The 14,169-nt window shown below is 40.3% G+C and overlaps 1 protein-coding gene across 1 annotated transcript in view; it reads left to right on the forward strand.

Annotated features, from left to right (window-relative positions):
• The window catches only part of LOC132108150 (calcium-activated chloride channel regulator 1-like), a 62,502-nt gene that overhangs the window by 14,664 nt on the left and 33,669 nt on the right, over positions 1-14,169 (forward strand). Inside the window, exons 2-6 of the mRNA XM_059514730.1 lie at positions 11,911-12,096; positions 12,201-12,338; positions 12,441-12,591; positions 12,703-12,781; positions 12,869-13,037. Of these exons, the coding sequence (XP_059370713.1) occupies positions 11,911-12,096; positions 12,201-12,338; positions 12,441-12,591; positions 12,703-12,781; positions 12,869-13,037 (723 nt within the window). The remainder of the gene's footprint in view (positions 1-11,910; positions 12,097-12,200; positions 12,339-12,440; positions 12,592-12,702; positions 12,782-12,868; positions 13,038-14,169) is intronic.

Below are 14,169 nucleotides of genomic sequence, written 5' to 3' on the forward strand. Positions count from 1 at the left end.
GTGAAATTAGTGGAGAGGGCTGCAGGGGTGGCAGTATCTTCAGGTTTGATCCAAGTCTCTGTCAGTGCCATGAGGTTGAGACCGGAATGAGTAGCAAGAGAAGAAATGAAGTCTGCTTTGTTAACTGCAGACTGGCAGTTCCAGAGACCAACTGGAATAGAGAGCGTAGTAGTAGAGGTCAGAGGGACAGGCCGTAGGTTTGTCAGACAGGCCTTCCTGCGACGTCCGTAGCGTGCTCTCCGAGTGTTAGTAGTGATAGTAGAGATCTGAAAGCACATAGTGACTACAGGTGTAAGATATTTGAGAACAAGGTATACAAAAAGTAAAGAAAGGGGGGGGAAGCAATACTCAAGTGCCCTGTCGGTGTCCTTGCTCGGTGGAGTCGTGCAGGTAGAGTCGATTGTCTTTACACTCGTCCGTCTTCACACGAGGAGGGCTCACACGAGGGCTGCCGCGACCGCTGCCGCGGTGAAACTTAGCGCTTTTGTATTAGCCTGATTACCTGTGATTGAAGTCAGCTGGCCACGCCTCACTATTTAGCAGATCGAAACCAGGCAGTCCCGCGATAGGCAAACGCAAAACCAAGCGCCACTGTCAGCACGTATTAACCAGGGTAAGACACACACAATTTAAACCAAAAAACTTTCCTAGCAATGACGATCCCACACTAGTCTGAAGAGAAAACAAGGCAAAACACTCACAAGCTGCTGTCCTTCTCTGTAGCTCGACTGTTTCTTCTGACAAGTGCTTTCTAAACAGCTAATTAAGTACTTTCACTGGCTTTGGCCACGCCTCACTATTTAGCAGATCGAAACCAGGCAGTCCCGCGATAGGCAAACGCAAAACCAAGCGCCACTGTCAGCACGTATTAACCAGGGTAAGACACACACAATTTAAACCAAAAAACTTTCCTAGCAATGACGATCCCACACTAGTCTGAAGAGAAAACAAGGCAAAACACTCACAAGCTGCTGTCCTTCTCTGTAGCTCGACTGTTTCTTCTGACAAGTGCTTTCTAAACAGCTAATTAAGTACTTTCACTGGCTTTGGCCACGCCTCACTATTTAGCAGATCGAAACCAGGCAGTCCCGCGATAGGCAAACGCAAAACCAAGCGCCACTGTCAGCACGTATTAACCAGGGTAAGACACACACAATTTAAACCAAAAAACTTTCCTAGCAATGACGATCCCACACTAGTCTGAAGAGAAAACAAGGCAAAACACTCACAAGCTGCTGTCCTTCTCTGTAGCTCGACTGTTTCTTCTGACAAGTGCTTTCTAAACAGCTAATTAAGTACTTTCACGCCTCACTATTTAGCAGATCGAAACCAGGCATTCCCGCGATAGGCAAACGCAAAACCAAGCGCCACTGTCAGCACGTATTAACCAGGGTAAGACACACACAATTTAAACCAAAAAACTTTCCTAGCAATGACGATCCCACACTAGTCTGAAGAGAAAACAAGGCAAAACACTCACAAGCTGCTGTCCTTCTCTGTAGCAGACATAATAACAACAAAACTTTGTGCACTTATAAAATAAAAATAACAAACAAGGTGTGCTGTTTGCAGCCTTTGTCTGCGCTGATCTTCATTTACAAACACGTCATTAAAATGAACTGTAACTCAGTGAATACTCAACGAAAAGACATGAGATATCTATAGAAAGCTTGACATGTCAACTTTTAAACTAAACAAGTGCCGAAAACAGATATTCTGTGATAAAGTAATCCATATGAAAACAACGCGATGTCCGTTTTTCAAGTCTCCCTTCATTATATCTAATGTGACCATGCCCCCGCGCTGAACGCGCTATTCAGATTCAAACTGAAGCGCACGGCTTGAATACGCCCACACAGAAGAAAAAGCAGCCAAACTGTTCTTCAAGTTCTTTTATTTTACTGTTTGCTTCGCGATGAGAGGAATAAGACATAATTAACCCTGAAAAGATGTGATGTGGTTGAGGATTTGATAAATGGATTTCCTTAGACAAAGAATGAAGTACTTTATTCAGCAGAGATCATAAACATGATTAAGTCTCTTTTATTTATTTATATACTTTTATATACACAATGTGTAAACATTAGACTTTTTCCAAAGACTTTTTCCAAACTATAATTCCTAACTAAATGTATAAACAAGTGAAATATTATGAAGTTTCAATAACAATATACAATACTATACCATTCAAAAGCTTGATGTAAATAATATAAATGTAACAAATAAATGTAACTGTAACAAATGTAACAAAAAATGGTGTTCATTTAATTTATCCCCGCTAAAAAAACTGAAAAAACTTTCTCAGCTCTTTTCAACATTAATAATAATAATAATAACAATACTTTTTTTGTAGAAAATAAGATTGTTAAAAGGATTTCTGAAAGATTGTGTGACTTGAGTAATGATGCAAAAAATTTGTTTGAAAGTCAGCTTTGATTGTTCCTAATAAACTGTTTAACTGCTTCCCCAAGTGGATAGTAAATTATGTTGTGGGATAATGAAACATATTTTAAATAAACTACAAACATAAAATTGTATACATTTATTTTGTCTTCACATTCTTTCTTGTAACTCCTTCCTCTCAGTGACACAGATGACTTAAAGGCTCATTATGAGACTTTACACATTTAGATATTTATAAGAAACTGAAAAAAGCACAAATGTCAGGGCATGACAAAACTTCTCCAGGCCCCAAAAATACCCTTAGACTCCAGAGGGTTAACAGTGAGAAAAGCACAATCAGCCCCCGAGAGCAGACTGCGCAAACTCCACTCCTTATTAAAGCTGCTCATTAACAATATCAGGCATAATATTCTTGTGTGTAACTGATGCTTGTGCAATTGGCGAGCTCATCGATGCCTTCCACATCAATCTCCTTAGAGAAAGACAGGCAGAGCGTCAGCGCCCTCTCAAAGTACCGCTAACGCGGGCTTCACTTCATCCCACCGGTGTGTTTCACATGTGACAACTCTGTCTCCTTCTGCGCTTCTGAAGAGGAGGTGGCCATTGTTGACTCTATGTTTTTGCCTGCATCTGGCAGCGAATAGTGGGTGTGTCCTGATCCGAGTTCTCACTAGAGCTGTGGAAGAGCTTGGTCTTGAATGGACAGCCCTGGAACACCCTACCTACGGCTTCCTCGATGAGTGGTTCTTAAAGGGACAACATCAATCTTCTTCCAGACAGCGGCCATTTATGACTTAATGACTGAATTAACAGAAATCAGGGACACCGAGAAAATCGACTTCCTCAACTCCCTGGTCTCACCCAAGGGACCATAGGCGCCGATACCGTGGGTGTTCCGGGGCTCGAGCACCACGGAAAATGAGCACCCACGTGTGCCAGTGCCAGACTGCCAGTAGGCTACATTTATTTAAAATTAAACATTGCAGTTGGCGCTATGAAGCGTCTGCCACACTGTGATTGGTTATGTTGTTGTCAGTGACAGTGACATAACCAGTCGCATGCATGTTCCATATCCTATCCACCAATCACAGCGTTTCTGAAAACGTCCCATCCCCCACTATACAGTGCCGTGCGAGTATGTAATCATTTACTGCTTTCCGTAATCACTAATCATTAATCAGACTAAAATGGACAGATTTGTTATAAAAAAAAGCCAAACCTTTTAATATTGATATATCGACATCCACCACAAGTGCCCTCTCAGATAATAAGCTATGTGCTTTGATCTTGATGTGTTGTCTATGTTATTCGTTCGCTATGAGACCTTGAGTAACAGCTGGTAGTACAGAGGGAAGAGAACGCAGGTCAGTATAACGCGATATACACTGTACATATTGCATAGACACACTAGGTAAGAAGTGAGCGCCACACATTGTATTTCTGTTTTTGTTAGACAGTTTAGTTAAGGTGCCGGATGCACTGAAGATTTCGGTTTATTTTCTACATTTTGCTTTGGTTAGATTAGGTTTAGATTAAGGATTGTTTTCTTATATTTTGTTCTTTCCTTTGGCGCCGCTTTCGTTCTTTTCCCATTTTATTGTTTGTTTGTTTACATTTTCACCTTGTACATAGCGCACATTATTAATGTTATTTTACTGGATCTAGTGGCTTTGGCTTTTTGTGAATAAACGTCCAGTATTTTTTCTCTTTCAAAGTTTTGTCTGTCATGTTCTTCCACCTCATTTCATACCCAGCAGTACGTTAATATGTAAATGTTACGATACATTCCCTAGACTCCTTAAAGTTCGTAACAGGGTTTAAATGGGAAAATTTTTCTGCTCAAGTATAGGCCTATATACGGTTTAAAAGAGTAAAAACTAATGGACACAAAAGTAGCCTACTTTTGGACAGAATACGAGTTCTTTGTTAAATACTTAAAATAAAAAAATATTTTTTTAGCCTATATGAATAATGGATTCGAAACCTCAAAGAAAAGCCATGCCACTATCAAAAGAAACCTCGAAACATAAATGAGGTAGACATTCCCAGAAACTCATTATTTTAGTCGCAACAATCGGTTAATGGAAACGCTGTCCTTTCGCAATAGTTTTTTAATCAATATTTACAAAACATTAATTTCCCAAGAAGCTGAACGCATTAGCAGTTACGTGTCAGTTAAACTTTTCATCTCCAATCCTGTTTGTATTTTTGAGAAGTGACGCTGTTGTGTTTGTTTGTATCGGCCGCTGTCCATTAGCCTAAGGTTCTGAAATGCAATATTTTTTGAATAGCCTAGTCTATTTTTTTTATTTTTTAAATGGCGTGCGCCCTTGAGCACCCACGGAGAAAAACATAAATCGGCGCCTATGCAAGGGACTGTTTGGCCCTGCCATGGATGGATTCACAGAGTGCTTAACCGAGGCATAAAAGATGCCATGAATGCTATATAATTTTCTTCCTAAACACCCCAGCTTGACAACTGTATTAAACCACCCCAAGACAGCATCCACACAGCAGCCTGCAAATTCGGTGCAGCCTCAGCCCACACCTAAGCCAGAGCCGGCCCCAGAGCCCTGGAAGCTGTCTTGTTCTGTGTGCTGAGAGGAAGAAGAGAGGGGCAAGTTCTCACCGAATTCGGAACCCCCTCAAAGCTTGCAATCTTGTCCTACCTCTTTAAACACTTCTGGGTGTTGGCGATATTTTAAGAGGACACATACTGCAAGGTCAGTGTGTACAAAAACTACTGCTGTGATAGCAGACCCAAATACCTTAAAGAGCATTTCTCATCTCCCTGCACTTGCAAATGTCAGTTCCCCATTTTTTAGAGCAGCGAGAATAATAGAAAATACAACCTCTTGCCTCCCCGAATGTCAAGCTGGATTCTAAATATTATAGAATGAGGTTACTTGCTTCAGTTAACTCACAGGCTGCCTTGTTTCAAAGGCATTTCAAAGATGATTCTTCTGCACAATCTGACTTTTCTGCAGCCTGGAATTGAACTGCTGGTATTGTCTGGTCAGAAGAGAACTGGACCCCAGACTGAGCTTGGTTTCTCCCAAGGTTTTTTCTCCATTCTGTTACTGATGGAGTTTTGGTTCCTTGCCGCTGTCGCCTCTGGCTTACTTAGTTGGGGACACTTAATTACCAGCATTTTCATTGACTTGATTGCACAGATACTATTTTTTCTTTATTGAAACACTATTTTCTTATTTAATGCTGTTCAGTTGCTTTGTTACAATCTATATTGTTAAAAGCGCTATATAAAAAGGTGACTTGAATTTACATGACTTTGGTATAGGACAATGAATGCACATTCTCCAATCCAAAGTGCAAACATTGCTTGCAAAGGGTGCCGTGTTTCCTTGTTTCCAAAAAAGTTGGCTAAGACTGATTCTCGATCTCAGACATCTGAATCACCACCTCATGCAATGGCCATTCAGTATGTTAACCACTTCAGCTGTTATTTTGATTTTTTGAGAATTAGGCATATGCAATATTGGACCCACCGGTGGGTCCCCAGAGTTGATGTGGTTAAGATTAAACCATATCCTCGCTCAAATATCCCCCGGGGACTGGTTTTTGTCTTTGGACCTGAAAGACGCATCATGTCCTGGTCTGTTTTAACAACATAACTGTGGTAGCCTATATCAATCGCCAAAGGCAGCCTCAGGTCACGTTCCTTGTACAGGATGAGTTGGCATCTCCTGACAGAGGTTTACATTTTTGCCTCTGAAGAGAACTGTCACTGCCCAAACAATAGCCATGTTTTCACTGTCAGACTAAAAGTGGACATACTAGTGCATGCCAGGGCCAGTGCTACTGCATTTCCACTATCACTTCCAGGGCTTTAAGTGGGCCAGCTTAGCAGAGTGGCAATGAACAAAAGCTGGGTTTCTCCATGTCTGGAGAGTGTCAGCGCCACAGATTATTTCACCAGTATTAAAGATTTTTTTAATAATTTAGGGCTGTGAACGTAAATGCGTTAAAGCATGTGATAAATTTTACTATCCTTAACACGTTAAAATAATTGAATGCAATTAACGAAAAATTACCGAAACACAATTTCTGTTCTAACCCTCTATTCCAATTTGCTTCTCTGCTTGCGATCAGATCATTTTAAGCTGCTAAAGTGCAGGAAAGTTTTCAGTCCAATGATCCAGTAAATGAATGCATCCAAACAATCCGTCCAAAACAGCACTGATATAAAGGAAACCAAGTTGATTACATCAGAGATTGCAGAGAGAACTGAGACTTGCATTGTGTTTTTAGTCAATTATTCATTCCAGTGTGTCTATGAAACGTCAGAAACCTATTATGTCAGAAACCTATGACGTAAGCAAATGAGCGACTGCGGATATAAAAGGGCACCTGAAGAACACATCATCCTCTTTTCTGTCTGAGGAAACATGGCATGATGCTGAAACATGGCATAGAGACACAGAATCTTGTTCCCTTTTCTCAGGGAACCATGGTTACATGCGTAACCTGATACATTTCCTGATACATTCCCTAGAGGGCGCTATGGGAACAGTATACCAACGCCGCCATGCTGAGGGATAAGTGCCTAGGTAACTGTTTCCCCAAGTCAGGACTTGAGGAAAAAGCATCCCTACCAGCAAAACCGCTAGGCTTTACGGCAGGCTCAAGCTCCAAACATCATAGAGTAACTCACCCACCAAAGTCTGGAGAACGTTCTATGGCTCTCTAGAACGAGAGGAGACCTAACCACACTCAGCGTCAAAGGCAGTTAGTGAGGCTCAGAATAGAAGAGCCTACAATTCCTTTTCAGGGAGCAGTTGGGGGTTTGTTGCCTTGTTCAAGCACCCATTCGCTGCATTGCCGAGACTCGAACTAACAACCTTAGGGTTAGGCATCAAACCCTCTAACCTTTAGGCTAAAACCTCTCCTCTCTTACTGCCTAGGCGGAGCACTGGGGAGAGGAGGCTTTAGCAGAATGACTCTCTAGAAAGAGAAGAAACCTAACAATGCTTAACTTGGCAGGGGAGTTCTTAAGCGTCAATGTCTCAGCATAATGACTCTCTAAAGTAAGAGGAGACCTGGCTACAATCAGTGCCAGAGATAGTAAGCGAGGCTCAGAGAAAGAGCCTACAAACTCATATCACTGCCCATGATGGAGCTCTGAAGAGCGAAGGCTTCATCAGAATGGCTCTCTAGAACGAGAGCAGACCTGACAACACTCAGCGCTAAAGACAATTAGAGAGGCTCACAAAAGAGGAGCCTACCTACCAATAGTACTGTCCAAGCTGAGCTATGGAGAGCGGAGGCTTCAGCAGAATGACTCTCTAACATGAGAGGAAACCTACACACTCCATCCTAGTTTAAGCTCTTAAGAGTGGAGGCATCGGCATAATGACTCTCTAAACTGAGAGGAGACCTAGCCACACTCAGCATTACAGGCAGTTATTGAGGCTCAAATTAGAAAGAACCTACATTCATATTACTAGTCTAGGCAAAGCTCTGGGGAGCGGGGGCTCTAGCAGGATGACTTTCTAAAATGAGAGGAAATCTTCCAAAGCTCAACCCTGGCAGGGGTGCTATTAAGAGTTGAGATCTCAGTATAACAACTCCCTAAAGCGAGAGGAGACCTAGCTACACTCAGCACCAGAGGCAGTTAGCAAGGTTCAAGGAAAGAGCCTACAAACTCATATCACTGCCCATGACAGAGCTCTGAAGAGTGGAGGCTTCAGTAGGATGACGCTTTCAAACAAGAGGTAGCTTAGCACTCAACCCACAAAAAGGAGCCTACATAGCAATAGTAGTCTAAGTAGAGCTATAAGGAGCAGAGGCTTCAGAAGGATAACTCTCTTGAATGAGAGGAAGCCTAACAACACCCAACCCTATTTGAGGAGCTCTTAAGAGTTGACGTCTCAGCCTATGACTCTAAAACGAGAGGAAACCTGACTACACTAAACGCTAGACACAGTTATTGAGGCTCACTACAGAGCCTACATATTAATAGTTCTGTCTAAGCAGAGCTTTAGGGAGAGAGTACACTGCATAACGACTAGAGTACTAAGCTAAGAGTACTAACCATGCTCCTAAGTGTCGTAATCGGCACAAAGACCCTCAGATGAGGGCTCGACCTGAAGAGCGACTTCTCAAGGAGGCCCACAAGAGCCTAACAACATAGCAGCCACAGAGCTCTGTTGAGAGAGCACTAGCATCTGTGATCTCAGCATAGCAACCCTTAAAGGGAGGGGAGCTACCAGACTCAAGAACAACGGATCAGGGAGACTTACAGGGAGCATCACAATGCACAAAACTGTAAACAAAAATACAAGGGAGCAGAGAGCTCATCATAGAAGACACCGTGCTAGCCTAAATACACGTACCTGGGCCGAGAGGATGAGGAGTCTCAGAGGTGGCTCAACAAGAGCACAACAACTAAAAAAACTTGCTACACCAACTCAGGAGCCTCCTTCACCAATAATGTAGATAACCTACATTATACACAGTTCCTATTCTGTAAAAAAAAAGAAACAAACAAACAAAAAGGAATTCTGGAAGAAAAAGCAGTCCTCATCAGATTCCTTCCAGGCCCTGCCTTAAATCCCCGTGATTGGCCTGATTAACTGCCCCGGCAGCTGTGAGACCCGAAACATGGTGAGAAGCACTAAATTCTCAAATAGCATCAGGTATTCTCAAGGCAATCATATCTCTCCCCTGGAAGCCGCACACACTCTGTTCAAACACTTAATTCCTTCAAGAATCAGGCAAGAACAGAAACCGCCGCGAATGTAATGCATTGAGCTTGTTCAACTCCGCCGAGAAGCGAACATGCTTGTGCAAACGCTTGCAAAAAACTAGAGTGCAGACCTCAGCTCTAGTAGTTCCACGAATGCAACAGTGAACACATCCCTCTCTCTCGTGAATTAAATGCATATGTGCTTCTTACACAAGGCTTGAAGAAAAAAAAGAGAATGACATATTCTACAGGTACCCTTTTATGCCGGCAGTAACTCGTTTGCTTACATCATAGGCTTCTGCCTTCATGCTAACCCCCAATTTCCACCGGCTGCGTTACGGCTCCGGCACGGCGGCTGAGTCAATATGTTTCCATTAAAGTCAATGAGTGTATTTCCACTGAATGCGGTACAGCTGCGTTCCGACTCCGGCGATCCGCAGCCCTCCATAGCAGATACACAGAGCCTCTATTTTTGCCGGATGCCGGAGCGCTCTGCAGCACTACAGGGCAGAGTACGCAGGACAGGAAGTCAAGTGACAAAACTGAACAGCCAGAAACAAAATAAAAGATCCGTTTAATTTTCAAAATAAAATACACCTCGCTCATATTTCCCTACACTACACCTTGAAAACGTCATAATGGGCGGAGACAGGCTTGTTGAAGTTTTAATTCGCGAGATTACATGGGGCCTCGTGACGTCAGCAGTCAGTCATGACCGCAGCCGTTCCGCAACAAATCCGGACCTGGTGGGTATTGATGGACGACGGAACACGGAGCTGTCACGCAGCGGAGCCGTTCCGCAGCCGTTATGCATCTGGTGGAAATTGGGGGTAACAGCATTCCCCTAGCACCCTCCAGAGGACACAGCGTGGAGTTCCCTTTCGAAAGGAAACCAGACACTCAGAGATACAGCTCTCGACCGAAGAGAGTGCGCACACTTAAAACTTGTCTCTCTACTCACTCAAACTGTGGCCTGTGCACTCATGCTCATGCGCTATATATTAATTATTTTCACACCTTTCTATTTCTAACCCTTCTGTTCACATTTTTCACATATTTTACCGCATGCATTTTTCAGAGTTGATGTGACAAGTGTTTGTCAGAGCTAATGTTTTTATGGCTATTGTCCAGTGAGGGTCGAATTGTACTGATTCAGTAGTTCCTCAAGACCATTTTTCATGAGACATCCTATTTAGGTCAAAACAGATCGTAAGTTATGAATATAACGATGGATCTCTGAGACAGAAGGATGACCATCACTGTCCTTGTCACTAAGAATACTAATGCTTTCAAAGTAAGAGGACAATCAGGAAGGTCATCATGCTTTTATAGTATGGAAAACTCTGCCTCCGGTGTCATGACTTTGTTTACATAAGGTCTCGAGAGAAGGCAGAACGAAGGTTATCATTCTATTTAGGCTGTTTGTGTAGTCATCCTACAGTCTCATAGATTCATAGTTATATTCAGAATTTATGCTATGTTTGTAACCAGAGTGTTAGACTGGAAAGCCCTGAGCCTGGTTTCTGAAAACTGACCCTTACATTTATATAGACAGTTTTATTCAAAAGGTTTTATATAGCATTCAATGAACACATTGTGCTTTCCCAGGGAATCAAATCTATGAGCTTGATATTGCTAAAGCCATGATCGATTGAGTGAGCTACAGGAAGCCCTATTTCCAAAACATCCAAATAATACAAAAGTAATAGAAAAGTCTCCAGCGAATAAACTGATGTCTTGTGAAGTGAAAAGCTGTTTGTAAGAAAAAAAATTATAATTAAGACGTATTGCAACCTTTACTTTACTTCTTTATCCAAATCTATTCTAATAAGAAACAAAATCATCTACAGTACATCTTGGCTGGCCAGAGGATGAGTACATTTCAGCTCATTTAAATTTTTGGGTGAACTTTTTCTTTAATAAGTTATCTTTGTTGGTGAATATGCACTGTAAAAGCAGAAAGGACTGCATAGAAATGAATGAATGAATGAATGAATGAATTTATTATTTTTTTCTTTTTCTTCTTCCGAACATGATCATTAGTAAAAAAACATATTTTAACAGAAAATAATAAAATTAAAAGTCTCCGCATGTTCAAAGAAAGGAAAAAAAACAAGTAAGAAGGAAGAAGCTAACTTATATTTGCCTTCCCCTTTTACACATCTAGCTTTGAAACGGTTACTGTTTACTCTTGCAAGATATCATAATTTATCCTTATTGAGAAAAAAAATTAATAATTTGAAGTAAATTTATCTGAAAATAAATCACACAATATAATATAAAAAAAAAATAATAATAATTTAAATATATGCAAAATGGCAAGAAACAGACTGTATGGTAATTCAAATCAACCTCTTGAAGAGGAAATGAGACATTTGTCCCATGTCCACCTTAATTTATATACTTTTCTAATATAGACATTTTAAATCTTCTTTTGAATTGCACAATATGTTTGCTTTCCTTAATTGTTACAGGTAAATTATTCCACAGCCTCACCCCGTTGACAGATATCCACATGCTTTTGAGTGTAGTACGTGCCATTGATTGAGAGAGATTTCCTCTCCTTCTTAAATTATATCTACTATCTCTTTCCTTAAACCATTTATGAATATTATTAGGGAGTACTTTGTTTTTAGCTTTGTAGCTTTGTACAAATGCAATGTAAAATAGGAATAAAATGAGTAGTGCCATAAACATTTTGACACTGTGATGCCATTTTTTTCATGACAAAAAGTTGATTGATACCATCAGTTCATGCCAGTAAAGATTTGATCTAATTGACTTGACATTGTTCAAAACAGGGTTCGGGGGTTGCTGTTCATCTGTACTCCAGATTTATGGACTCACGTACAGTGTTTGTTTTATTATGGATGTTGCTATTGTCCACCTCCACTGGAATCAAACTAGATGGAAATGGTTATGTTGACATTGTCATTGCAATCAGTTCAAAAATACCACAGGATAACAGACTTATTGATGAAATCAAGGTGAATATGTACTGTTTTGTCTATTTAACAAACTTCATGAGGTTTTAGAGGTTTTTACATAATTTAAATGTTTTCTCATTTTATCTTTTCACTTCTTCTGACAGGAGATGGTCACTGAGGGGTCTTTTCACCTTTATGATGCATTGTATAAAAAGGTCTATTTCAGAGAAGCTACAATACTAGTCCCACCTCATTGGAATGGTACAAACTTTACCAAAGCAAGAACAGAGACCTTTGGAAAGGTACAGAGAAAAGCGCCTTTGTTTCTTGCCTGCCAACTTTTCACAAATAAATGACTTCACTTGCATAGGATGCTTCTAAGACCAATTCTATGTGGAATGCAGGCCAAAATAAGAATTGATAATGCTAATCCAGCATACGGTGTTGAACCATATACTTATCAATATGGAGAATGTGGAGCTGAGGGAGAGTTCATTCATTTCACTCCAGAATACCTTCTGAATGATACATTAATTGAGCTTTGTGGATCAAGAGGTGCACATTGTTTATATTCCTTCAACATTCAAACATTTATCATGAAAGAAGAGAAGTCAGAAAGATCTATTAATTCAGTTTTACATTTGTTTTTTGCTTGTTTGTTTGCAGGAAGAATCTTTGTGCATGAATGGGCTCATCTGAGATGGGGTGTGTATGATGAATGCAATGACCGTATAGAAGCTACAAGGTGGAAACAAAAAGAAAGCATATAATTAAAAAAACATATAATCTCCTTTGAAATTATCTCAACCACTGGTTTCTTGCTTATCTTTAGGTGTAGCAACAACATTAAAGGTCAGTTTCATGGAGTTACTGCTGGACAAGCTCTTCAAAAGTGCTGCATTGCTACACAAACTTCACTACCTACTAAGGGGTGTATGTTTTTTCTGGACAGAAATCAAATCACAAACAGCTCCATTATGTTCTCAGAGGGTCTGAATAATGTAGGTATTGATTGCACATACATTACACATGAACATTTCTACAGTAACAAATATCAACAAACTATGAGTCAACTACATACATGAGTTGCGATAGTGGTCTGGGTCAAACGGGTCACTCAGGGCCAAAGAACAAAATCCAACTATGAAACATGTAACAAAAGCAGCTACAGTGTAAAAACAACTGACAAATGAACAAGGAAAACATAGGGTTGTTATACAAAGGTCCCAGCTAACACAAATACGTAACTGTTACGTAACTGCAACGTAATCTTGTGACCAAACTTTCGTCGTGGCGATGTAATTAGTTACGTCGTGGCAACCGGAAAAGTGAAATTCCCAGATACGTCGCCACAACGTAACTTTGTGACGTTGCCAGTAAGTAACTGCGACGTCGTGGCAACGTCGCGGATCGGTGGTCGTGTGCTGGTAATCAGTTGGTCATTTTTTATAATTATTCTATGGGCGGACATGCAGTACTTGAACCTAATTTATGTCCTCATATGCCCAAACTAATTTAAAGGCTGTTTCAGCAGCTGTGAATGATGAATACATACTCGAAATGAATTCAGTTAATTTATTAACAAGCAAATATGAACAGTAATACACCCAGATTATTAATAAAAACATAGGATATACAGCGAAATATGATTGAAAGCATTCAGCCCATACAGAAGCACATAGATTGAGATATATTAATAATAAATACATTTCCATATATTTAAATATCTATACTCTTCTGTAAGCATCCAGGGTCAAAACATTATGCACCAACATGCAAGTCTTAGTAGGCACTCAGTACATTGCATTTAAATATTAGCATTAACAATGTACACATTCATCAACTAATCACAAGCTCCCACAAATAATACATCAGCTAATCACACCCTTAACCAAACCACTACAAATAATTCATTGAAAATAATATGCAATAGCTTATGAACAGATGTATTATAGCAAATCAAGTTTAATGAATCTCACACCTATCATACAGCATTATGGCCAGTTCACACTGCCACAAAAAAATATATCTAAAAAAATATATATATGTATATATGTTTAAGCAATTAACATTAAATTCTAAAATCTTATGTAATTCTTACTTTCTCTATTCTTGCAATATTCAAGTGTTCAT

This window comes from Carassius carassius, chromosome 28 (assembly GCF_963082965.1).
Source record: "Carassius carassius chromosome 28, fCarCar2.1, whole genome shotgun sequence".
Lineage (NCBI taxonomy): Eukaryota > Metazoa > Chordata > Actinopteri > Cypriniformes > Cyprinidae > Carassius > Carassius carassius.